Source organism: Ictalurus punctatus, chromosome 15 (genome assembly GCF_001660625.3).
Source record: "Ictalurus punctatus breed USDA103 chromosome 15, Coco_2.0, whole genome shotgun sequence".
NCBI lineage: Eukaryota > Metazoa > Chordata > Actinopteri > Siluriformes > Ictaluridae > Ictalurus > Ictalurus punctatus.
In genome coordinates, this window is record NC_030430.2 from 23689868 (window position 1) to 23715673 (window position 25806).

The window sequence follows — 25806 nt, forward strand, 5'->3', positions numbered from 1 at the left end:
TTTACTAGATTTGTTTATAGATCGCAAGGAAATCTATACTTGATATAGTAACACTGAATTCAGCACTAATTTAAATCAGGCTTGCACCTGAGTTGATAGGTAAATATGAAAAGTAAATAAGGTAAATAATAAACACAGCTGTAGATTCACACCATTTATTATTTTGCTTAGCGGACTGAATTACAGTGCAGAATGCACAGTAGAGAAAACAGCAGGTCTCTTGCATACTACTCATACATTAACACATCTGCATAAACATGGCCACACCTACACCAATGTCTTTGAGATTATTTATCAACGCAATATACACACACACACACACACAAACACACACACACACACACATACACACACACACACCCGGTATGTTGAACAGTAGGACGGCTTAACATACAATCTTCAGGATGGGGAGGACAATCTTTCTTCTTCTATTTCTTCTGGTGATGAGTATAAACATTCCTGTTTAATATGCAAAATGCACTTTTTTAGATTAAAAGGGATGTTTTAGAGCAATGCCTCTCAAGTTTTTTTATTTTATTTTTTATTTACAGGACCGAGATTTTATGGGTTCAGTCTTTTGTCTCAAAATGTTTTTGCTTTGAGATGTTTTCTGCTCTCAGAAGCTACTAATTTGCTCTTTAAAACTTACTGAAGTGTCTTAATGCTGTGCAAGGAAATTTACTTTTATGAGTTTTTTCTGTGATTTTTTAAAAGTTGATGCATTAAGGGTCAGTCATCAAATAGTTAACTCAATTTTAACACGTGATTAAAAGTGAATTTGGAACTAAATTGACATCAGGCTTGAGCCCAAGCTCATGAGGTGGCTATGATGTAGCAGCTGCGGATTCACACGATTCGAAGTAAACATGAAACTTTGCTTCTCATACATCCAGCGTGTTACTGCAGCCAGGTCTCACTCTTGCAAATTCATAACAATTTAATTCAATTTTAATAAAAATGTGCTGCACTTGTTCAAATCTATAGTTTTTGTTTGTTTGTTTGTTTTTCTCCACAAGATCAGGTTTGTACAATAGTTCTCTAAAATAGAAAAGGTGACAAAATAGTAATAATGCCAGGTGAGATATCAGGTCTGACAGAAACTTAACTTTAGGTATTTTTTCGCACATGGCACTTTGTGATTGCTCAAATATTTTCACGTGCCTGACAACATTGTTGTGGTAATGGTCCGGTTTCAAAATCTATCTGGTATCAGTGAGAACTTGGGAAGTCCACTGGCAAATAAGAATGGTCTTTTTAAGCGTAAGCGTTTCATTGTACAACCGCAATTCCAAAAAAGTTGGGATAGAATGGAGAAGAAAAAAAAAGCATTTCACCCTGTACTATATTGAAAACACATTATTAACACACTATTTAATGTTTTACTTTGTGAATTTAATTTATTTATTTTTTATTTAATTTATTTAAAATCTGACGACTGCAACACACACCAAAGAAGTTGGGACAGTCGACGGTTTACCGCTGTGTAACATCAGCTTTTCTTTTAATAACACTTAAGTGTTTGGACACTGAGTGAAGACACCAGTTGGTTAAGTTTAGCAAACGGAATTTTACCCCATTCATCCATTATGCATTTCTTCAGCTGTGCAACTGTACAGGGTCTTTGTTGCCTCATTTTGCGCTTCATAATACGCCACACATTCTCAATCGGAGACAGATCGGGACTGCAGCAGCTCTGGATGGCAGCATATGTTGCTCCAAAATGTGTACATATCTTTCTGCATTAATGCTGCCCTCACAGATGTGCAAGTTACCCATGCCATGGACACTGACACGCCCCCATACCATGACAGATGCTGGCTTTTGGACCTGACGCTGATAACAGCTTGGATGGTCCTTTACCTCTTTGGCTCGGAAAACACGATGGCTGTTTTGTCCAAATACTAAATAATAATATTTTTTCTCGTTTCATTTATTGTATCAGATCTTTATCGGAGACACTATTTTTTTGTTCAGTCCGCAAACTTTCTATGGGATCCAGGTCAGGGCTTTGTGCTGGCCACTCCAATGGTTTCACGTTATCATCTTTAAGTCGTTTTTGTTACAACATTGGACGTATGCTTAGGGTCATCGTCCTGCCTGAAGACACATTTGCGGCCAAGTTTTAACTTTCTGGTTGATGCATTGAGGTTTTGCTTCAGTATTTCCAGATAATCCTCCTTCCTTATGATGCCATTTATTTTCTAAAGTGCACCAGTCCCTTTTCCAGGAAAACACCAAACAACACGATACTGCAACCCCCCATGCTTCAAAGTTGGCACCGTGTTATTTTGCCTCAAGCTTTTTTCTCTATGCATACCTCTAACCATTGTGGCAGTAAAACTTTCTTTCATCCACATTTTTTTTTTCTTCTAAAATCTTGGCTGAGTTGCTCGGATTTTCCCATTGTATCAAGGGCAAAATAGTCCTGTCTCTTCAGAAACTTCTAGAAGTTTTTACATTAATTTTTGAAATCTTCTAAACTGTTTAACATTGGTGCATAAAAACTTTTGACCAATTGGAATTCTGATATAGTGAATTAAAGCTGAAATAAATCTGTCCCTAATCATGTGTTTTAAAATTAGCTCTGATTTCAACTAAGTATATGTCCTTTGACTTGCTAAAAGAAATTGTTGTGAAAAATTAAGATTAAATCACTTTAGCCTAGGTGTATGTGTACTTTTTGCCTCAAAAAGTACATTCAGTTTTAGAAGTGAACACTTCTGCAAAGCTCTTTATCTGTCTTTGTTCATTTTGATGTTTATTTTCAGCCGTGGTCCGAGACGTCACGTGGCAAGCTGATGAGCCAAGAGGCGAAAAAAGAAGGGACAAGTGTATGTATTTAAAAAAGAACTTTATTTCATAAAGGTCTTTGTTTATCAAGCTATGAATGGATGTATTCATAAATTATTCACGGGAGCATTTACGCAAGAAAGTTTACACTTGTGTAAATACATGGCTCGATCAGCTTGAAAGCATATAATGTCTGACTGAGTGATTTACTTTCAAGATGAAATTGCTTATTTATTTTAATTGCATATATTAATTGAAGTAAAATTTTGTGAAACTCAGTTGTTTCATACTAAACACTTGACAGAAAGCAGTCCAAAACAAATTTATAAATTCTGACAAATAAAACTCCCCACTTAATTAGGACAAAAAAAAAAATGCTACCCAATAAAACTAAATTTACTAAAGTGTTAACAGTTAGTGTGTGTGTGATTGTGGAAGTCAATGCGCTGCAGTGGCTGAGCCATATTACTGGAAGATTTAACACATGATCACTTATGAGATGTCTGAAAATGTCTTTCAATGTTTAGTTGTCATTCTGACATGTTCAACTCAGTTACCTTTGCCTTTTATGGAGCTTTATGGCCTTCACGAAATATAAATCAGCTGTGTGAATGCTCTTGGAAATTTAGAGCTGATTGGCATTTATCAACATACGCATGAGAGTAGGAAGAAAATCTGCCTTACCGAAACTTGTTTAAGATATTTTTGTTTGTTGTAGCCTAAGAAAACATTTACATGCAATTTAATTACAAGACTGATAAATAAGGTTCTGCTTAGACTCACAAATGATGATGAAATTGGATGAGTCGAATTGAAATGAAATTCATTCTACATTGACTAAGTGTTATTAAACCAATCAACGTTCTTTCTAAGGAACGTGTGCTCGTTCGATCCAAGAGGAGATGGGTGCTGACTACGATTGAGCTGGAGGAGGAGAGTGTCGGACCTTTTCCTCTAAAAATCACAGAGGTACCACATTACAATCATTGGGGAACAAACTCAAGTGTCTTCAGTTTGCGACACTACTGGAACTTTAAATGGGATCGGGTTCTATGGTCAGAAGAAACCAAAATAGAGCTTTTTGGTAATAAACACCAGAGATGGTTTTGGTGCACACAGAGAGGTAGCCATATGGAAAAGTACCTCATGCCCACGGTTAAATATGGTGATGGATCTTTAATGTTTTAATGCTATTTTTCTGCCAGAGGACCTGGACATTTTGTTAGGATACATGGCATCATGGACTTTAAGTGAAAAACCTGCCAGAAAGCTTAAAAATAGACCGTGGTTTGATCTTCCAGCAGGGCAATAATCCAAAACATACATCAAAATCAACACAAAAATGGTTTACTGACCACAAAATCAAGGTCCTGCCATGACCATCCCAGTCCCCTGACCTGAACCCCATAGAAAACCTGTGGGGTGAACTGAAGAGGAGAGTCCACCAGCGTGGACCTCGACATGTGAAGGATCTGGAGAGATTCTGTATGGAGGAATGGTCTCAGATCCCTCACCATGTATTCTCCAACCTCATCAGGCATAATAGGAGAAGACAGAGCTGTTATCTTGGCAAAGGGAGTTAAATAAAATAAATGGTAAATGGTCTGCACTTATATAGCACTTTTTAAACTTGGCGGTTATATAAAACACTTTACACTGTTTCTCATTCACCCATTCACACACACACTCATACAGCAATGGCAGCAGAGCTGCCATGCAAGGCATTAGCTTACCATTGGGAACAGCTTGGGGTTGCTTTGGCATGTGGAGTCATGTGGGCCTACAGTACAAAGTATTGACTAAAAGGGTGTCAATAATTACTGCACACCTATATTTAACAAAGATATTTTTTTTGTATAAACCTGTGTTTTGTTTGCAATTGTTTAATATCCATGAGAGCAGACTATTTTTGTGAATTTTTTTTAACAAAAGATCAAAAGATTAAACAATAAAGACAAATTTTTCACCACCTTCTTTGCTCATATTTACCAAGGGTGCCAATATTAGTGGAGGGCACTGTATATGGAAGCCAATGAAATTGTCCTTGCTCCTCAGACTTTCTACACAATGTAAGATTAATTGGATTAACTGATCAAATCTTTCCTTTCACTCTTTTGGTCCCAGTTGTTCAACGACCAGCAAGATGAACATTCCGTCAGGTTCAGCATAAGTGGCCATGGGGTGACAAAAGACCCGAAGGGTGTATTAGGCATCGATGAAAGAACTGGTGAAGTCTTCATGTACAAGCCAATAGACCGAGAAAGATATCCCATTTTCCATGTGAGTCCTTGTTTTAGGAGTGTTGCTAATTTTCTAATACATTTTTTGTCTATAAATGTATTTCCAAGATTTACATTCTGTGTGTATTAATTAGGAAGCTAATGAAGACGAGCCATTTGAGTTTTCTACTGTTTATTTCAGGAAAAAACACTAAATAGGTTCAATTGAAATTGCCATATGTGTCTCATTACATGGTTTATAACTAGGTGGAGTTCAATGTGCGTGATGCAAAAACTAATCAAACCCTTGACAAAACATTGTCCTTCGACGTGGCCATACAGGATAAGAATGATAATCCTCCTGTGTTCAACCATAAAGTTTTCAGTGTACAAGTTCCAGAGAAGCAAAATGAAGGTGAGGATTGTCCACATTTCTGTTTGTCTGCATGTTAAACATTTATTTTGAATAAAGAGGTATTCTTCCCAAAAGATATGTATGCAGAAATGAAGTCTGTTTTTCAAGACAGAGTTTGTCACCTGACCATCTCCTATTGTATATAGGTATAGGTATATAGGTATAGGTATACAATATATGTATATATTGTATATATATATATATATATATATATATATATATATATATATATATATATATATATATATATATATATATATAAAACATATATACTGTTACACCACGGCCAGCAGAGGGCACTGTGGCACGGCTCCTGATGAGTCATGTGACTTTGTTTTGGTTCGCTCGCTTCCTGCTTGAGCATTTAGTTAAGTGACTTTAATTTGCCCCAGGTGTCCATGTTTTGGTTTGATTATGTTTTCTATTTAAAACCCCTCGGTTACTGAGCAATACGCTCAGTATTATCGTTTGGATAAGTGATGAAGTTTGTATTGTTTTTTTCCATGCCTCGATTCATGCTCTCGTTTTATGCCACGATTCCAGTTTCTCGTTTTCCGGTGAAGACCGCGTTTTCTTTGGTTCTCAGTTACGTGTTTAATAAAGATTTCGACCTGCACCATGCATCTACCTCCAGTCCCGTTTCGTAACAGAATACTCAGCCAATAATGCGGAACCAGCAGGTCGCCATGAGCGCCGCCGAAGCGGCCAAGTTTGAGGCGTGGCACCATTCGTTCGAGGAACAGAGCAAACAACTCACCGAGGAAATTGCTCAGCTCCACCGCCTTCTAAAGCTGCTGCAGCAAGCCGGGCTATGCGCCATGTTGCCCCCCGTGCCATTTACCCCGTCCCCGCCGCCGGAGAACTACGCTGTGCAATGCAGCCAGCAAAGCTACCCGAACTCCTGGGGCTTCCCACTGCAGGGGAGTTATACAATGCCATGCAGACAGCAAAGCTACCCGAACTGCTGGGGCATCCCACTGCAGGGGAATTGCACCATACTGCCCAGTCCGGAGGTGAAGGCTGGCCCAGAACTTTTTTTGGCGGGGGCAAGGACAACAGCAAAGCTCCCGCCTGAGGTCAACATGGCAACCTCTGAGCTACAGCTTGAGGCTTATGGGGAGGTCTTGGCTGTGGAGCTCCTGCACGCTGAAGATGCCGTCCCACTGCCCTGCCTGGCCGAGGAGTTCGTCCCGCTGCCCTGCCTGGCTGAGGAGGCTGTCCCGCTGCCCTGCACAAACGAGGAGGCCGTCCCGCTGTCCAGCCCAGTTGAGTAGGCCGTTCCGCTGCCCTGCTCAGCCGAGGCAGCTACCCTGAGCTCCAGTGTCCTGAGCTCAACTGTCCAGCCCAGTTGAGTAGGCCGTTCCGCTGCCCTGCCCAGCCGAGGCAGCTACCCTGAGCTCCAGTGCCACCAGGGGCGGCGCCCAGAATTTCAGTGCTGCCGGGGGCAGTGCCCAGATTCCAGAGCCGCCGGGGGGGGTGCCTTGACTTTCATCCCCGGTGGGGGTGTTGCTCCGCCCATCTGTTGCCCGACAGAGGCTGCCTCGTTTTCCGTGGCAGCGAGAGACAGCTCACACAGGGGCCATAATTCCTACAGAAAGACTGGTGATGTCCGAGGAAATTAGGAGAAGGACAAGGGGAAGCAGAGCTGGACTTAAATGCCAGGAGTGAAAAAAAATGGTATAAACCGTTCATTCCATCCATTATTATGGGGAATGTGAGATCTCTCTCCAATAAGATGGAAGAGCTAACGGCGCTAACCAGGCTGCAGAGGGAGTACCGGGAGTGTAGCATTATGTGCTTCACGGAGACATGGTTGAACGATCTCAGTACGGATTCACGGGTTACACTAGACAGATTTCAACTTGTGAGAGCGGACAGGAAAACAAAGGAGAGCGGCAAGAGGAAGGGTGGGGGAAATAGCAATGTTTGTGAATGAGAAATCGTGTAACCCTGGGCATATCAGGGTTAAAGAGCAGCGGTGCACTAAGGATATTGAGTTGTTAGCAGTTAGCATGCGGCCATATTACCTGCCGAGAGAGGTCTCACACGTCATCGCGATAACTGTCTACACCCCCCCCCCGCCTCGGCTGATGCTACAGCAGCATGTGAACTACTTCACACTGTTGTCACAGCTGCAGACATCGCACCCACAGTCCCTCCTTCTCATCTCCAGGGACTTTAATGATGCTTCCCTGTCCTCAAGTCTCTCCACCTTCACACAGTATGTTAAATGCCACACTAGGGGCAATAAAACATTGGATCTGCTGTATGCAAACACAAAAGATGCATACAGTTCTTCACCCCTTCCCCCGCTTGGCTGCTCAGATCACAACCTGGACCATTTGCTGTCTGTCTACAAGATACTTTTGGTGAATAAACGACTTCCAATCACAAGGTATGTGATAAAAAAAGGCTGAGGAGACCAGTGAGGCACTAAGAGACTGTTTTGGGTCTACAGACTGGGAAATGCTCTGTAGTTCACACCGAGAGGACATTGACAGTCTCACTCACTGTGTAAAGGATTACATTAATTTCTGTGTGGAGAACACCATGCCTAAGAAGAAGGTTCGGTGTTTTTCCAACAACAAACCCTGAGTTATTCCAGAGCTCAAAGCTCTGTTAAAGGAAAAAAGAGACTGTTCAGATTGTGGACAAAGTTGAGCTGAGGAGAGTTCAAAAACAGCTCAGAGAAGAGAAAAGGAAAGGAAAAGACAGCTACAGAAAAAAGTTGGAGGAGCACCTTCAACAGAACAACATGGGGCAGGTCTGGAAAACAATTTCAGGTCAGAGCAAAGACAATGGGAGGGGCCTTGTATCCGGCAAAAAAATTAAATGTGTTTTTTAATAGATTTGATTCGGCTCCATCTCCTCCCCCCCTCCCATCAGACCTCAGACCTGTCAGCGACTCAACCTTTCCCTCTTGGGCCATTAGGCACCCCCTCCTCCACCCCCAGGGCTCCTGGAATATCGGCATCATCCAACTCACACCTCAGAGCTTCTGAGATCTCAGCATTACACAGCTCACACCTCTCCACTGCTCACCATCCCTCACTCGAGGAGGTTTCACACCCCTCCCCCATACCACTCATCAGGGATCGGTGAAGAAGGAGCTAAAGAAGACCAAGGCAAGAAAAGCCCCAGGCCCGGATGGAATCAGCTCCAGACTGCTTAAAGACTGTGCAGATCAGCTCAGTGAGGTCATTCTGTACATCTTTAATCTGATCCTGAGACTAGTGCGAGTTCCAGTACTGTGGAAGACTTCCTGTGTGGTTCCAGTATCCAAAATTGTGCATCAGAGTGAGCCAAACCATTTCATACCGGTGGCCTTAACTTCACACCTGATGAAGTCCATGTAGAGAATTGTATTGCGACAGCTGTGGACCCTAGTGAGGTCAGAGCTAGACCCCCTACATTTTGCTTACCAACCAGGCATGGGGTTTGAGGACTCCACTATTTATCTGATGCACAGATCACTTTTACACCTGGAGAATACTGGGAGCATTGTGAGGATCATGTTTTTTTATTTTTCCAGTGCTTTCAACACAATTCAGCCATCACTACTTAGGGGGAAGCTTTTGGGAGCTGGAGTTGACCACCACCTGGCTGCATGGATCACCAACTATCTCACTGACAGACCACAGTATGTGAGGCTCCAGGACTGTATGTCTGATGTGGTGGTTAGCAGCACGGGAGCATCACAGGGTACAATGACTGCTCCATTTCTCTTCACACTGTACACAGCAGACTTCAGGCATAACACTAACAGCTGCCACATGCAGAAGTTCTCTGATGATACGGTCATTGTTGGACAAGTATCAGAGGAGACCGATCAGGAATTCCGGGAGGTCATCGCTGACCTTGTCAAGTGGTGTGAATTATACCACCTCTGCCTCAACACCAGCAAGACAAAGGAGATGGTAGTCGACCTCCGCAGGAGGTCAACCTGGTCTACACCAGTGAGCATCCAGGGTATTGACATTGAGAGGGTGGAGACATATAAATTCCTGGGTGTTCACCTCAACAATAAACTGGACTGGTTCACAAACACAGATGTCCTGTACAAAAAGGGCCAAAGTCATCTCCACCTGTTGAGACTGAGGTCTTTTGGTGTGTGCAGGACCCTGCTTAAAACTTTCTATGACACTGTGGTAGCATCTGCTATCTTATGTGCAGTAGTTTCCTGGGGAGTTGGGAGCACAGAGAGGGACAGGAAACGTCTCAACAGACTGGTTAAGAGGGCTAGCTCTGTCCTGGTCTACCCTCTGGACAGCATAGAGGTGGTGGGGGAGAGGAGGATGTTAGCTAAGATGGCGTCTATCATGAGCAATTCCTCTCACCCCCTGTATGAGATACTGGGGTCCCTGAGCAGGTCCTTCATCCCTACAGCAGTCAGACTCTTTAATGCAACAACAACATAATGTAGCACTGCTAGGTGTTTTTTTACATCATCAACCCACACATTATTATTATTTGTTGCTCACCCCTATATTGTTAACTGTGCAATAATCCATTTATCCATTCATGTATGTAAACAAGGTGCTACACATCTGTATATATTCAAATTTGTATTCATCTGTACATACATTGAGGTGTCCATAGTGTACATATTACCATTGTTATTATTTTATTTACTACTCTAATTACTATTTATCTATTCCTGTTGTGTGTGTGTGTGTGTGTGTGTGTGTGTGTGTGTGTGTGTGTGTGTATATATATATATATATATATATATATATATATATATATATATATATATATATATATATATATATATATATATATATATTATTTCAATTCTATCCTATTTAACGTGTGTTCTTTCCTATGTATTTTTTGTGTAATAGAGCTGCTGTAACGAGGGAATTGCCCCAGTGTGGGATCAATAAATGTTATCTTATCTTAATTATCTTGTTGATATGTGGATTAAACCCATTAGATTAAACTGATCACCAACTTGATGTGCAAGCTACGTCAAGTTTCTAATATAACCAAAATTTAAATAGGGAAATTGAGTAAGTTGTCACATATTGGCATGATGTGTTTTTAGACACAGCTGTCATTGGTTGTAGTCTGTTGTAGACATGATGTCATATCTCGCTCTACTGAAATTTTTGGGACATGCAGAATTTGCCAAATGAATTCAGGATATACGCAGCCTCCTTCTTGCACATACATCATCACCAGCCAATCGAAACCTGGCCTAAATCTACAGTTACTATGTGAATATCAACACTGCTCAATTTCAGCATCAAATTGTGGTCCATTCTCACTGCATTAGGTGAACTTCCTTTAACTCTGCAAGCAAGCGACAAAGATGAGGATGGCAATGACAACTCCCGCATATCCATGAGAATAGTGTCTCAGGTCCCAGCTTTACCACAAATCTCCCTGAAATCCATCGACGGCAAGATCACAAAACTGGTCTTCACCGGATGCTTTGATTATGATGTGAGTATGACCACGTACACAGCTAAAGCGATCATCTCAATACAAACAGTATCAGTGCATCATAACCCTATTACTCATACATTACATTCCCTATTGTTTTTACACCCAGAATATTGTGGTGATTTGCTTAATCGAGTAAAAATAGGCAGACTCAGACATGTTAAAAAGTGAGCTTCACTGCACTGACTAACTGTTTAATTTGGAACTGATATCAGAATCTTTTTTTGATTGTTACATAAGGACTAAGGACTCTAGGACCATTAGGGTGCATGCTGTTATAGGAAAATATAATCAATGTTGGGGTGTAATTGTTGATATGGTGAAGTCTTGGATGGAGTCCCCAGTCTCAGTGCTTTGTTAATCATTTGCCATTGAAGTCCATGTGTAACAATTACACTATGCATATCAGTATCTATGTAGTACTCCAAATATTTGAATCTGTATTCAAAATTGAAGTGTAAGTGGGTATGGTCTAGACTGGATTTTTTAATATGAACCCTAATCTACCCCTAGAAACATTAGAAAACATTTAAACAGGGCTGCAGGAAAAAGAAGTCATTTTTCATTAGCAAAATATAACAAATAGAAATTTGCAGAACATAACTTCTTCTTAACTTTTACAGTTCTATCTGATATGTCTTTCAAAACTTTCAAAACAGCAGGGATCTGTTGTTTACATTTGGCAACTATTGTCATCTAATAATATTTTAACCGATATACTTTGTTTTTGGGGTTGTTATGCTATAATGAGATCAGAAACGTTTGCTAGACATGCTATCAGCTGGTACATCTACTGTGAAGCTGGTACACAGTGGGATACTTTAATATTAAGATTTTCCCTTAATAACAATACACAACATTCTTTAATATTAATGAAAAACACACACGAACAAACAAGTTCACATTTGTACAAACAAAAAAAGATACTGTATCTGTTTCGTGCATTTCACGGCAGTTTGCAAAGAAATATGGCAAAATTTATTTTGCAGCTCAGTAAAGCTGGGCTACTTGAGCAAACCCCTGTTTGTATATAGCCACCTATTCCTATCTGTATTTGTATGTGTTTAGAACACATTATCTGTTTAATCCAAAATAATGTATTCATATTTAGTTACCTCCCTACCCCATACCCCATGTAAGTTGTTACTATAGAAACTATGACATGTGAAAATGAGCATGTTAATATAACCCTGTGAGTGTTCTATTGTACAGTACTATTATCAGCCCTACTGTTATCTTACATGATTTAGAAAGCAAGGACTTACACAATGATTGTTGAAGCACGAGATCATGGAACGCCTTCACTTTCATCCACTGCGACTGTTATTATCAGTATCACTGACTCCAACACTCATGCACCTGTGTTCACTGCACCGAAGGTAAGGATATGCAAATTTTCCATACAAGGCAATACACCATTAGTTCTGTGCGACTACCACGAACTGGTCTTACATTTACCCAAATTTTTAATGCCATATTACATTCATGTACAAAAGGCCACAAGGAATGAAATAAGTCAGGTGAGGCTTAGTAAGGTGTTTTGGGGCTACAAAAAGTCACCGAACAGATTCAGCGTGCCTTGGCAAGGATCCTACAAGGCCTTGGATCTGCATAGGAGTGATGAACAGTGTTCCCTTTCAAAGGGAACTCCACGTTGCATTTAGCATAACACTATGGGAGTGCCCTTGCGTGCGACCGGCAATTGAAGCTTGTGTAAAATTATGCCTATTTATAGGCCTGCGGTGATCAGGTAATGTGGCAATTAAACGCGTCATGTGATATATACAGTGTATCCGGAAAGTAGTCACACTGCTTCACATTTTCCACATTTTGTTATGTTACAGCCTTATTTCAAAATGGATTAAATTCATTATTTTCCTCAAAATTCTACAAATAATACCCCATAATGACAACGTGAAAGAAGTTTGTTTGAAATTTTTGCAAATTTATTAAAAATAATAAATTTCGTGAACTCGACACAGTGAACTGTGATTTGGTGAATTGGACACAGATAAAATATCAGGTTTCTGGGGGAAAACCATGCATAAGCCATATTTATAACCCCACGATGTTGGATTATTCGGCCATCGTGGGGAATGAACGACATGGCTATTTAGCTATGCTGAAGGAGCAGGAGATGTTTGCAAGCTACCTCATTCCATCGACGGCAGGTAATTTAGGGGGGCCGGCTTTGCCATCCAAGCCACCGTGTAAGACCACTGTGGCATTGGTGGGCAAGGCCTATGCAGTAGTAGTCTTGCTTGTGGGTCAGTGCAGACAATAACAGTGTTACAGGCCTATCAAGCAGACCCGCTGAGTGAGTTCGACATATGGCGGCATTCAGCCAGTTTCTTCCCTGTTGTGTCGAGTTCTCCTGGGCATCCACGAGTGGAGCCCAGGCCAGCGCTAGAGCGAGAGAGATACAGAAGGTGAGTATGGCAGCCTGCCAACCCCCTCAGACAGCCAGGGGAAATAGTCGCGGCCTGCTACTAGGCTTGATCTGAGAATGGTTATAAAGGCCAAGCAGACAAAAAAGAGCAGTCCTGAGGGGCTGTGGAGGGACGTATCAGCGGACATGAGGTTGTTAGGTCAGTTAGCCCCCAGTGCTACTGTAGGGCCTCCCCTAGCCAAGGCTGTCCCAAGTTTTCAGTGTTTTCTGGTCAGCGAGCTGTCACAGGGCAACGTAAATCTGACGCTTTCCCTCCAATGGAATGTGGAATAGTTAACGTCACTAATATACCGTCTGGCAGCATGGAAACTACTGCCAAATGTGTCTCCATGGGTTCTGTCTACCATAGAAAGGGGTTACCGGGTACAGTTTAGAGCTTGACCCCCCTGGTTCAGAGGTGTGCTCACCACAGTAGTTAGCACAGACCAGAGCCCAACGTTAGTGCAGGAAGTAAGATCCCTCTTGGACAAAGGGGCCATAGAACATGTACCCCGTTCCCTGAGGGAAGGAGGTTTTTACAGCCGTTATTTCCTGGTCTACAAAAAAATAGAGGAGTATGCGGCCAATTTTAGATCTGCGTCATCTGAACTGTACTCTTCGGACATACAGGTTCAAGATGCTGATGCCCAAACTTATCGTTCCACAGATTCAGTTCGAGGACTAGTTTGTGATGATAAATCTAAAAGGTGCATAATTCCACATAGCCAGGATCAGTTTCTTCCCTTCGTGCTAGCTTTATCCCCTCGCACCTTCACAAAGTGCATGGATGTCATTCAGGCTCTATTGTGACTCCAGGGCATCCGTGTACCAAACTACCTGGATGACTGGTTAATTCTAGCATGATCCAGGGAACTGGCAGTTCAACATCGAGATGTTGTTCTCACCCACATGAAGAGGTTGGGGCTCAGGTTGAACCTCAGAAAAGTATGCTTTTTCCAGTGCAGTGGACAACTTTTGTAGGGGTTATAAGGATTCTACTACGATAATGGAATTTTGTATCCCCAACATGCATTGGTTCAATCCTATCAACATTGAGTAAGATGAAGCTGGTTCTTGGCATCCCCTCCAGTCACTATGGGAGACTATTGGAGCTTGTGGCTGCAGCAGCCAACGTCAATTGAGAGCTCACCATGTGTTTACAGACAACACAGTGGTGGTCTCATATATTGACCACCAGGGAGGATTATGTCCACTCCCCCTGTTCAGGCAGGCGCAACTCATTCTTCTCTGGGCAGAGGGAAAGAGTTGGTAGTGAGTGCAACATACATTCTGGGCAACTGGACTGTGGGCAGACATCTTGTTGAGGCAGGGGCTGAGGCCCAGGGATTGGTGGCTCCATCCACAAGTGGTGCAGTACATATGGCAGAGGTTTGGCCAAGCGGGACTGCATGTGTTTGCCTCCAAGGAGACAACACACTGTGGTTTGCCCTCACTCCTCCCACACAATTAGGACTGGATGCCATGGTGCACCTGTGGCCAAGGTCACATCTCTATGCTTTTCACCTGATCACTCTGCTCCCACAAGTTCTAGCGAGAATTCGCCAAAACAGTCTATGTCTGCTGCTAGTAGTACCTTATGGGCCAGCTTGAATATGGTTCTCAGAGACAATATCCCTGTTAGATGGCACTCCTTTGGGAGTTTCCCATCCGCAGGGATCTACTGTCTCAAGCTGGAGGGCTGATTTATCACCTTCGGCCGGAACTATGGAAACTGTGGGTCTGGCCCCTGAGGGGCACCAGCTCATAGATTCTGATCTCATAACTGAGGTTGTAGAGACCATGTTGAACACTAGAGCACCATCCACGAGGAAATTGTATGTGCTCAAGTAGTGGCTTTTTGTCTTGTGGTGTAAGGAACGCCAGCTAGAGCTAGTGAACTGCACAAGAGCTACAGTCCTGTAGTTCTTACAAGGATGTTTCTCAATGGGGTGGGCTCCTTCTACAATCAGGGTTTATGTGGCCGCCATTTTGGCCAGCCACGCCCCTGTTGATGTAGCCTCTGTGGGGAAACATCCTCTAACTTCGAGATTTTTTCCTGGTGTCAGGCGGCTGAGGCCCAGTTGCAGGCCAGGCAAACCTTCCTGGGACCTTTCTGTGGTCCTGGAAGGTCTGTCAGGTGCCCCATTTGAGCCCTTAGAGTCATCTTCTGAGAAGCTTCTGACTCTAAAAGTAGCTCTTCTGCTGGCCCTGACATCTCTCAAGCGAGTAGGAGATCTACAAGCTCTCTCTGTTGCCCCTTCCTGCCTTGACTTTACCCCTGGATTGGCCAAGGCCTTCCTGTATCCTAGGCTGGATTATATTCCTAAAGTGCCTACATCTGCTGCCCAGCCTGTGGTGTTGCAGGCTTTCTGCCCTCCTCTATATCCCACACCGGAACAAGAGAGAATGCACCTGTTGTGTCCAGTAAGGGCTCTCTGTACTTATATCCACCACTCTGGCCAGTGGCGTAAGTCGAAGCAGCTGCTGGTCTGTTTGGCGGTGACAGGTGCGGTGATGCTGGGTCAAAGCAGCGCATATCTAATTTTATAGTGGAACCACTCTCTATCGCTTATGAGGTGGGTGGTCTCGCTATGCCTCTGGGCATAAGGGCTCATTCCACTAAGGGGGTCACCTCCTCGAAGGCTTTGTCCAACTGGGTATTCTTACAAGATGTGTGTGCTGCTGCAGGGTGGTCTACGCCACACACATTCATTTGATATTACAGCCTTTGATATTCATTCTGCCCTGGGCTCGAGTGTCTTACAGTAACCCTTGGGCTTGTGTCTTTTTGAACAGGCCATACCTTTGGTATGAGGGGGTGGGTATTCTTATTCCCATAGTGTTTTGCTAAACGCAACGTTGAGTTCCCTTTGAAAGGGAACGTCTGGGTTACGCATGTAACCCTGTTCCCTGAGAAGGGAACGAGACATTGCGTAGCTTTGTCATACCATGGTAGGCCTGTGAATTGCGTCTTCGCTTCAGATAATATAAACTGATGACGTGGTTCACAGGTGTCCTTTATATATCACGCGACACGCGTAATTGCCACATCACCTGATCACGGCAAGCCTATAAATAGGCATGATTTTACACAAGCTTCAGATACCGGTTACGTGTGAGGGTGCTTCCCACAGCATTCAGCTAATGCAATGTCTCATTCCCTTCTCAGGGAACAGTTTTACATGCATAACCCAGATGTTTTTTCAAGAGTTACCCTCAGTTAATGCTTACAGAGGTGTGTAGCACGTCATTAAAATCTTCCGTTGGTTTTCAATTGTGTTGAGAGCAGGTCACTTACTTTTCTTTGTACATATGATTTACTTAGATTATGTTTGTCATTTATGCACAGTTCACATTTTTAAAAGAACATTTCTTTTTTTTATTAAGTTGTAGGTGTCTCTATATTTTTAAAATCAAATTTATTCATACTTATACTTACTGTTTTGAATTGTCTTGAGCAACTTGCACAAGAATTTCCTTCAGGATCAATAAAGTTTATCTGACCTTATCTTATCTTATCTTAAGAGGTAAAGGAAATAATAGTGGTCCTAAACTTAAGCTCTTCATAATAATAATTACATTACTTTATATTCGATTGGATTCTGTATGTGGAATGCAGTTCAATTGTATCTAAACACTATAAAACACACTTTGTTGTGCTGTTATAAGAAAATAATCAACAGTGAGGTGGTTTGATGAAGTGGAGTTACTGTTCCCACCCCAAAGTAATTTTTTCCCCCTAAACATTATGTTCCAAAGTAATTTGTTCCTCTTAGTCCACAAGAATTTACCAGTGCAAACAATTATTTGCATTTATTGTAGAAGGAAACGCCCAGCATATATTTCTGTGGAGCATCCACTAAAATAGTTAAACATATGTAAAGCAAACTATGCTGTACTTATAATAACATATGTCTCTTGGTCCAGTACGATGCTCAGGTTATAGAACTGGAAACCAATAAGGAACTTCTAAGGATCCCTGTGCGAGACCAGGACACTCCCAACACTCTAGCATCCAGAGCAATGTTCACTATTCTGAAGGGTAATGAGGAGGGCAATTACAAGATTGAGACAGACCCAGTTACCAACGAAGGAGTGCTGACTGTCATCAAGGTATATTTCAGAAATTCACAACCGAATTGAAATATAAATGCAAGTACGAATTTTCCAGTTCATTAGATATAACAATTTAGTAATTGACAACTAAGTGTATTAGCACTGTGTATTTGATTCAGCACTATATTATATTTAATAAGGACTATGCATGTTGTGAGGATAAGAAAGATTTAATATGTGGATATTTATGTCCTTGTTTCTCAGGCAAAGGATTATGAGATAACTACTATAGTTGAGCTGGAAATAGGAGTGGAGAATGAGGAGCCCTTATTTGTATGCATCGACGGAAAGCCAGTTAAACCCATTCCAGAGACTTTAAAAAAACCCAGCACGGTTAAAGTCGCAGTCAAAGTCATTGATGTGAATGACCCACCCGTGTTTCAGAATAAAATTCAGAAGGTTTACAGGATTGAGGAAGAAGATCCAGGAGAAGTGTTGTACACACCCATAGTGACAGATGAGGATTCAGTTAACATCAGGTATGTGTGAAAAGCAATTTTGATTGATTAAGATGAACCTTAATGGTAACCCTAAATGTACGCATGTCAAGTACTATAATTTCTTAATTTTCACACAAAAACATGATGAACTGTTTTTGCTTCAAGGTACGAACTAGCAGAAGATCCAGCTAAGTGGATGTCCCTAGACCCAAAGACATGCAAGGTTACCCTGGCAAAGAAGATGGACCGCGAGTCTCCATATGTCCACAACAGCACTTACACTGTCGTGATGCATGCAATAGATGATGGTATGATTTCCTAGCAAGGACTTCCTACACTTTACATTGTATAGATACATCTTCCAACACTAATTATGTCCAATTTTCAGTCTCCCTATATTTCTCTCATTGTTTTGTGACACAGGGGAACCTCCTGCCACAGGTACAGGCACTCTGGTGGTCCTTCTGGGAGATATGAATGACAATACACCTCATCTATCTTTGAACAGTTCAGTGATGTGTGGGAACAAAGCTGACAGAGTGAGAGTCAAGGCAGAGGATGCAGATGCTTTTCCATATAGTGGACCTTTCACCTTCACGCTTGGCAAAGAAGATCAGGAGCTGAAGAGACTGTGGAAGCTTGACCCGAGCTCAGGTGTGTAGAGAGAACAACTGTAAAATATGGAAATTCATGGCAGTGGTTTTCCTTAAATGAAAACTAGCTTGATTAATTTTCTAAAACAGCAGTTCTGACAGTACTACAGCTGCAAATCACATGTTTATATTAACATTCTAATACATTACTGCTTCTATAGAAACTATTTTCATAAGGTTTTATATGGCAAACACTCTGCACATGTGTAATTGTTGATATGGTAAAGTTTTCTGTTAGGAGAAGTTTATTTAACATTTTTGGAAGTAGTCTCCATGATAAATGGTGGTGCAGAAAGACCCAAGCAGATAGTACACAATGAGGGTAATGATGTATATCATGAAAGTGGCAGTGAGCACAAATTTTAGATGCTGAACCATAGTTGAATTTATTCTGCTGGTAATGTTGGTAAGTAATCTGCTGGTAAGTTTCAGATTCTTGTATACTATCTACCTGGCTCAGTTGGACTGTATTTTGTATTTTTTACATTAGAATTGTTTTGAAATGTCTGATGGTATATTGCAAAATAGTTTTCTCACGTAAATAATCCAGAGGTTTCAGTCTTCCTTAAGTTCTGAATTGTGGACAGGGCTTATTGCGATGTATCTACTAGACATGAATCTCTTAGTTAGCTGGTGTTAGTCACTCATTGCATCTCAACCCTAATTGTGTTACCTAAATTTTACTCTAAATTGGACTTCCTGCCAGACTAACAAAACAGGGGTCGTACTACCATAACTTTATTTGCCCTCAACTGTTGTCTCAGTGTTGGTAGGTAGGCTCTGGAACTGCCAGTCTGCCATACAGAAATATGACTTAATCTTGGCTTTAGCATCCATTCAGTCTCTCCATTTTCTGGCACTGACTGACTGAGATCTGTATGACTCCAGAGATCTTATTCATATAATTCTTATAATCCTTCCCTTCCTGTTTCCTTAACTGAATTTTCTCTTTCTACAGAAGAAATCCTGCACATTATCTTGTCCAACAAGTTTACCCCCTTACCTGCTGGATTTAACCCATTGTACAATGCTTCAGACCATCTCTCAATATCTCTTCCCCTTCATCAGTTGCATTATAAAGACTCCCTAACATCTGGTCATGTACCAACTGCCTTTAAGACAGTAAAGGCTATTCCCTCTTGGAAAAAGCCCATTCTACATACCTCAGATATCAGCAACTACTGACCAGCATCACTTCTCTCTTTTCTTTCTAAAGTTCTTGAGCATGTTATATACAATATTTTAGTTTTTACTAAATGGTTTCATGCTTACCTGGACAGAATTGCTGCTAAAACTGTATATATCATAGTAGATCCATAGTATCACTGTACGTTATGTTTACATTTACAATATTTTACTATTATACTATATTGTTATATTTTTGCGCAAGCTGTTACATATATCCACTTTATTCATGCTAGAACCATGTACTTGGTCAGTGCTGCACTGCCCTTTACTATGCCTATTTCCTACACTTGGTAAACTTGTTCTGTCTTGTGATGTTTGCACACATGAACTTTATGTAGTCCTGTGTACGTCTGTGTAGTCTTAGTTAGTTCTGTGTAGTCTCATGTAGTTCTGTGTTGCACGTAGTTCTGTGCTGCTCAGTCTTGGGTCCTTTTCAGTTCTCCCTCTATGCTCTCTCTGTGAGGTCATGTCATCACATGGGTTTTTAATACCACTGCTATGCTGATTACTCTCAACCCATCCTGTCCTTTCCTCTCTCAGACACTCATGTTTCTGCTTGAATCTCCACATGTTTGGCAGACATCTTGTCATTGATAGCAGCTCACCTGCTGAAACTAAATCCTAACAAGAGCTGCTGTATATGCTTGGAGATGCACGCCCACCTCAATGTCATTTGATCTTCACATTCAAATCACACTATCTGACAGTGCTCACAACCTTGGGGTAATTCTGGACAACCAAGTATCCTTCTCTCCTCACACTGGTAACCTTGGTCATGCAGGTCCTTGTCATTTGAAGGCTGGACTACTGTGACTTGCTTGTGGAAGGTCTGCATCTGTGTGCTAACTGACCCTTGTAATTGATCCAGAATGCAGCTGCAAGACTTATTTTCAACATCCCCAAGTAGTCCCACACTACACCATAGCCACACAACCTCTAATCTGTGTGTTTTCTTTTCATGTTGTACTAACCTCTCCCACCAGGGTTTTTGCTTGAAGTTATCCTTATTCCCTTACTGGGTGAACAAGCATGGTGTTGTGTTTTGTGTTTTTAATAGATGTCATGTATACCACGTAATGAAGGTTAGGATGGATGCAAGTGCAGAAGAGAGTTTTTAATAAAGAGAGGCAGGCAGACAAATCCAAATCATGAGACAATATCGTGGTCGAAAAAAACAGGCAATGGGTCAGGCAGTTGGCAAACAGGCATAAACTTGGCAAGGCTAGAATCGAGAACGTGAAACAAGAAACAAGATCAAAGAACATGAAACAAAATGAGGAACAGGGTACAAACGCTTGTTACGGTGATAACACTCAATACTTCACAAAGTGCAAAGAGACATGAGGGGTTTAAATGACAAACATAATCAAGGTTGAACCACAAGACAGTTGAGAACAATGATGACACTCCTACGTAAAACATCCGATGACAATACAGAGGAGGAGACAGGACATAAACCATAACAAAAGCACATGTTGAATGTAAACAAAGTCAATGTCAATGAAGACCCAAAAGCGTGCGTTTGGTAAGAGCTCGCACATCAGGCTCGCGCATCGAGCTCGAGCTTCAGGTTCAGCATGCTGCATGATACAGCGCTAACTCAATGGAGAAATTGTGACAGAACCCCTCCCCAAGGGCACTCCCGGAGCACCAGAACACACTCCCCTCCCATGGCGGTCCTGGCCCTCTGGGCAAAAAGTCTGCAGCTGAACCATGAGATTGAGCAGAGTCCTCAGCTGAGCAGGAAGGCAGAGCGGCGTCCTCCACAGGGCAGGAAGGCAGAGCAACATCCTCAGCAGAGCAGGAAGGCGGAGCATTGTCCTCCATGGACTCTGCAGGCTGAACTTGGTTGGCTGTGTCAACAGACTAAGGCGTGAGCAGAGCTTGGTTGTCCGTGTCAACAGACTCAGGCGTGAGCAGAACTTGGTCGTCCGTGTCATCAGACTCAGGCGTGTGCAGAACTTGGTTGTCCGTGTCAGCAGACTCGGGCGTGAGCAGAAACTGGCTGTCCGTGTCACCAGACCCGGACATGAGCAGAACCTGGTTGGTCATGATGTTGGCTTCAGGTGTGAGCAGATCCTGGTTGTTTCGAGACATTCAGGCATGAGCAGAACCTGCTTGGTCGCAATGTCGTTTTCCGGCATGAGCAGAACCTTGTTGGTCATGACGTCGGCTTCAGGTTTGAGTAGAATCTGGTTGGTCATGATGTCGACTTCAGGCGTGAGCAGAACCTGGTTGCTCGTGACGTTGGTTTCAGGCATGAGCAGAACCTCGTTGGTCGTGACATCGGTTCCAGGCATGAGGAGAACTTGCTTGGTCGTGTCAACCAACTCTGGCATGAACATAACTTGGTTGGTCGTGAAGTCGGCTTCAGGCATGAGCAGAACCTGATTGGTCGTGATGTCGGTTACAGGCATGAGCAGAACCTGGATAGTTGCGATGTCGTTTTCCGGCATGAGCAGAACCTGGTTGGTCATGATGTTGGCTTCAGGCTTGAGCAGAACCTGGTTGGTCGTGATGTCAGCTTCAGGCGTGAGCAGTACCTGGTTGGTTGTGATGTTTTTTTCAGGAGTGAGCAGAACCTGGTTGCTTGTGACATCGGTTTCAGGCATGAGCAGAACCTGGTTGGTCATGTCAGCAGACTATGGCATGAGCATAACTTGGTTGATCGTGTTCTTGGTTTCAGGCGCGAGTAGAACCTGCTTGGTCTTGACATTGGTTTCAGGCATGAGCAGAACCTGGTTGGTCGTGATGTCAGCTTCAGGCGTGAGCAGTGCTTGGTTGGTTGTGACATCATTTTCTGTCGTGATCAGAACCTGATTGGTCATGACGTTGTTTTCCAGCTTGAACAGAACTGGTTGGTTGTGATGTCGGTTTCAGGCATGAGGAGAACTTGGTTGGTCGGGCCTACAGCCTCAGGCTTGAGCATAACTTGGTTGGTTGTGATGTTGGTTTCAGACTGGAACGTGGCATGGAAGGTCATGTAGTCGATTTCAGACTAGAACTTGGCATGGGACGTCGCCTCGTCGACCTCAGACAGGAACTTGTCTTGGGAAGTTGCCTCATCAACCTCAGACAGAAAATTGGCTTGAGAGGCTCTCTTTTTGACCTCAGACAGGAACTTGGCTTGAGAAATCATCTCTTCGACCTCGGACAGGAACTTGCCTTGAGAGGCCCTCTTTTCGACCTCAGACAGGAACTTGGCTTGAGTGATCGTCTCTCCAACCTCTAACAGGAACTTGGCTTGAGAGGTCATCTCTTCGACCTCAGACAGGAACCTGGCTTGAGAGGCCCTCTTTTGACCTCAGACAGGAACTTGGCTTGAGTGATCGTCTCTCTCTGACCTCTAACAGGAACTTGGCTTGAGAGGTCATCTCTTCGACCTCGGACAGCAACTTGGCTTGGGTGGTCAGCTCGTTGACCTCTAGCAAGAACGTGACTTTATGCTGGAGCTCTGGAGATGAGACCGCCTCATGGGTCTCAGGTTGCAGCTCTGGGGAAGAGGTCGCCATGTTGACCGGTTGGAAATTGGCAGGTGAGACTAATTCTCGGGTCTCATGCTGGAGCTATGGGGATGAGACTGCCTCGTGGGTCTCATGCTGGAGCTCTGCAGGTGAGACTACGTCGTGTGTCTCAGGTTGAAGCTCTGGAGATGAGTTCACCATGTTGATCTCTGGCTGGAGCTCAGCGGGTGAGACTACCTTGAGGGCCTCAGGTTGGAGCTCTGGAGATGAGGTACATTCTCCAGTCCCCTGGATCCCATGGCTAGTAGACTCTGCGCCCACTAGCAGGCTGGCCCAAAAAAACGGGACGACATGAACCTTAGCCATTGCTTCTCGCCGGGGTTGTAGTCCGATAGGCTTGAAAAATTGAGCTAGCAGTCAACAAGAAAATATTCCGGGTAGCCATAAAACCTGTCACACCGATCTGGAAGATCTACGAAAGTCCACTAGCAAACAGGCATAAACTGGGCAAGGCTAGAATCGAGAATGGGAAACAAGATCAAAGAACATGAAACAAAACGAGGAACAGGGTACAAACGCTTCGTACGGTGATAACACTCAATACTTCACGAAGTGCAAAGAGACACGATGGTTTTAAATGACCAACATAATCAGGGGTGAAACAGACAGCTGAGTACAATGTGACACACCTACGGGAAACGACCAATGACAATACAGGGGCGGAGACAGGACATAAACCATAACAAAAGCACTTGTCGAAAGTAAACAAAGTCAATGTCACTGAAGACCCCAAAGCGTGCGTTTGCTAAGAGCTTGCGCATCATGCTCACGTTTCAGGTTTCTGAGCGCACTGCATGCTACTAAAAAGACACTTTTGATAAGGGGCATCTGCTGACTGCTGTAAATATAAATGTAAATGCAATGTCAATTAGTTGCTCCAAAAATATGTTTATAACACTGTCACTCATTCACTCTCTTGATTTTATATTTACCTGATGTCATGATGATCAGTTTAATCACCTGCATGTCCTCTTTGTTTCAAATAACCTGCATATCTGTTTTGCCACAGGGTATGAAACCTCATTGATTAGCCTGACGAGTCTGCCTTACGGGACGTACTCCGTTCCACTGAAGATTACTGACCAACAGGGGGTGCTAGCACACAGCATCTTTCAAGTGTTGGTGTGTGACTGTGGGAAAGGAGACGTGTGTCAAGACCTGCTACCTCGAACCTCCAGCCTCCATGGAGCAGCTATAGGAATTCTACTGGGAGCACTGCTCTTGGTGCCTTGTGAGTTTTTCCTTAAAAAATACAATTATAGTAATACGTCTGCTAATACATCCGGTCGCAATTAAAAATCAGAATCAACATTCAAAAATACAGTATTTTAACTTCTAAAAAAAGTAATTTTTGCTTTGTGAGAAATTACTGTTGTCTTTTAATGACTTAAAACCAGACTCAGTGCGCATGAGATGTAGTTAAGCTTTCCATGTAATCTGAAATATTTCCAATAGAAATGCTTGTAAAAGCTCCTTTTTTGCATAGATATGAGGAAAAAATGCACACTGTATCCATAACAATGTTCTTAAGACTACATGCACTAAGGAAACCAATTCAAATGATATACCAAGCAAATTAAAACTGCATTATTAACTGAAACACTTCTAAAGTATACCACAGTGTTATTCAGTAAATTGCACTTACTGTGAATTTGTTCTAAACATTTTGCCATCAATAATTACATACTTAATAATGCAAATTGATTAACCAGTAATAAAAGTCTCAATTTTTCCACAGTGCTGCTCTGCTTTTGTTTCTTCTGTAAGTGTGGAGAGAAAAAAAAAATCAATCACTTCTTTTTTGATGGAATCCAAACCCTGATGGCATACAATGATGAGGGAGGAGGTTCATTGTGCAAGGTGTGTACATGCTGATTGAAATATTAATCAGTGTTGTTCATGATTATAAACTTTACTATTTGTGGACTTCATCTTGTCTTTTAATGCCATTGATTTAGAGTTATTGCAGGACAAGCTCATCACAAGCTCACCAAGAGTCACAGCCATCTGCTGCTCAACACCTATTTATGATCGTTGTAGACTTTAGACGAAGGTCTATAATGAAATTAAATTAAATTTTATTTGTATAGAGCTTTTAATAATATACATTTACATAGACAACGACAAAGCAGAACAACTTCCTGAGATGAACCATAATCAAAAGGGAACCCATTCTCTTCTGTGTGACCCCCTATAGCAGGGCTGTATGTTATTACAATATACAGGTGTAGAGGAATTAAGGCAAACCATACTAAGTATGTTCAAATGATGTGTCTTTGCGGATTTGTTCAGTGTTCCCTGGTTTCCTCCACTCTATAATAACTTTCTTTATCCTTTGTTAACCCACTGTCATTTTAAGTCTACCCTACTGTACCACCCAGTACTTCTATACCTTACCCTATCCTACTGAATCAATCCCACCTTACCATGACCTCTAACCCTAATATATCCTGAATTCGTGCAGAGCCCAACTAGCAGTATTTGTCCTTTTAAGACAGAACAGGTGTGTATTGCATATTTTCTATTTTTAATTGCATGTACATGCTTTAAATGAACATATTATAACTGTAATTATAATAACAAAC

At 42.3% G+C, this 25806-nt stretch overlaps 1 protein-coding gene across 6 annotated transcripts in view; it reads left to right on the plus strand.

The window, feature by feature from the left end:
- The first annotated feature begins 340 nt into the window (after positions 1 to 340).
- The window catches only part of LOC108275790 (cadherin-like protein 26), a 34579-nt gene continuing 9113 nt past the window's right edge, over positions 341 to 25806 (plus strand). For 4 of the 6 annotated variants that reach the window (XR_001814764.3, XM_017486780.3, XM_047160347.2 and 1 more), the window contains exons 1-13: positions 341 to 440; positions 2769 to 2831; positions 3664 to 3759; positions 4915 to 5070; positions 5277 to 5424; positions 10703 to 10872; positions 12123 to 12251; positions 17228 to 17413; positions 17621 to 17895; positions 18022 to 18164; positions 18280 to 18510; positions 24231 to 24452; positions 24960 to 25081. Coding sequence is in view for 5 of the 6 variants with exons in the window: in XM_017486780.3 (XP_017342269.1) it covers positions 405 to 440; positions 2769 to 2831; positions 3664 to 3759; positions 4915 to 5070; positions 5277 to 5424; positions 10703 to 10872; positions 12123 to 12251; positions 17228 to 17413; positions 17621 to 17895; positions 18022 to 18164; positions 18280 to 18510; positions 24231 to 24452; positions 24960 to 25081 (1977 nt within the window). In the remaining variant the exon portion in view is untranslated. Of the gene's footprint in view, positions 441 to 2768; positions 2832 to 3663; positions 3760 to 4914; positions 5071 to 5276; positions 5425 to 10702; positions 10873 to 12122; positions 12252 to 17227; positions 17414 to 17620; positions 17896 to 18021; positions 18165 to 18279; positions 18511 to 24230; positions 24453 to 24959; positions 25082 to 25685; positions 25725 to 25806 lie in introns of all 6 variants that reach the window. The other 2 variants (XM_017486778.3, XM_017486779.3) reach the window with 1 other exon arrangement.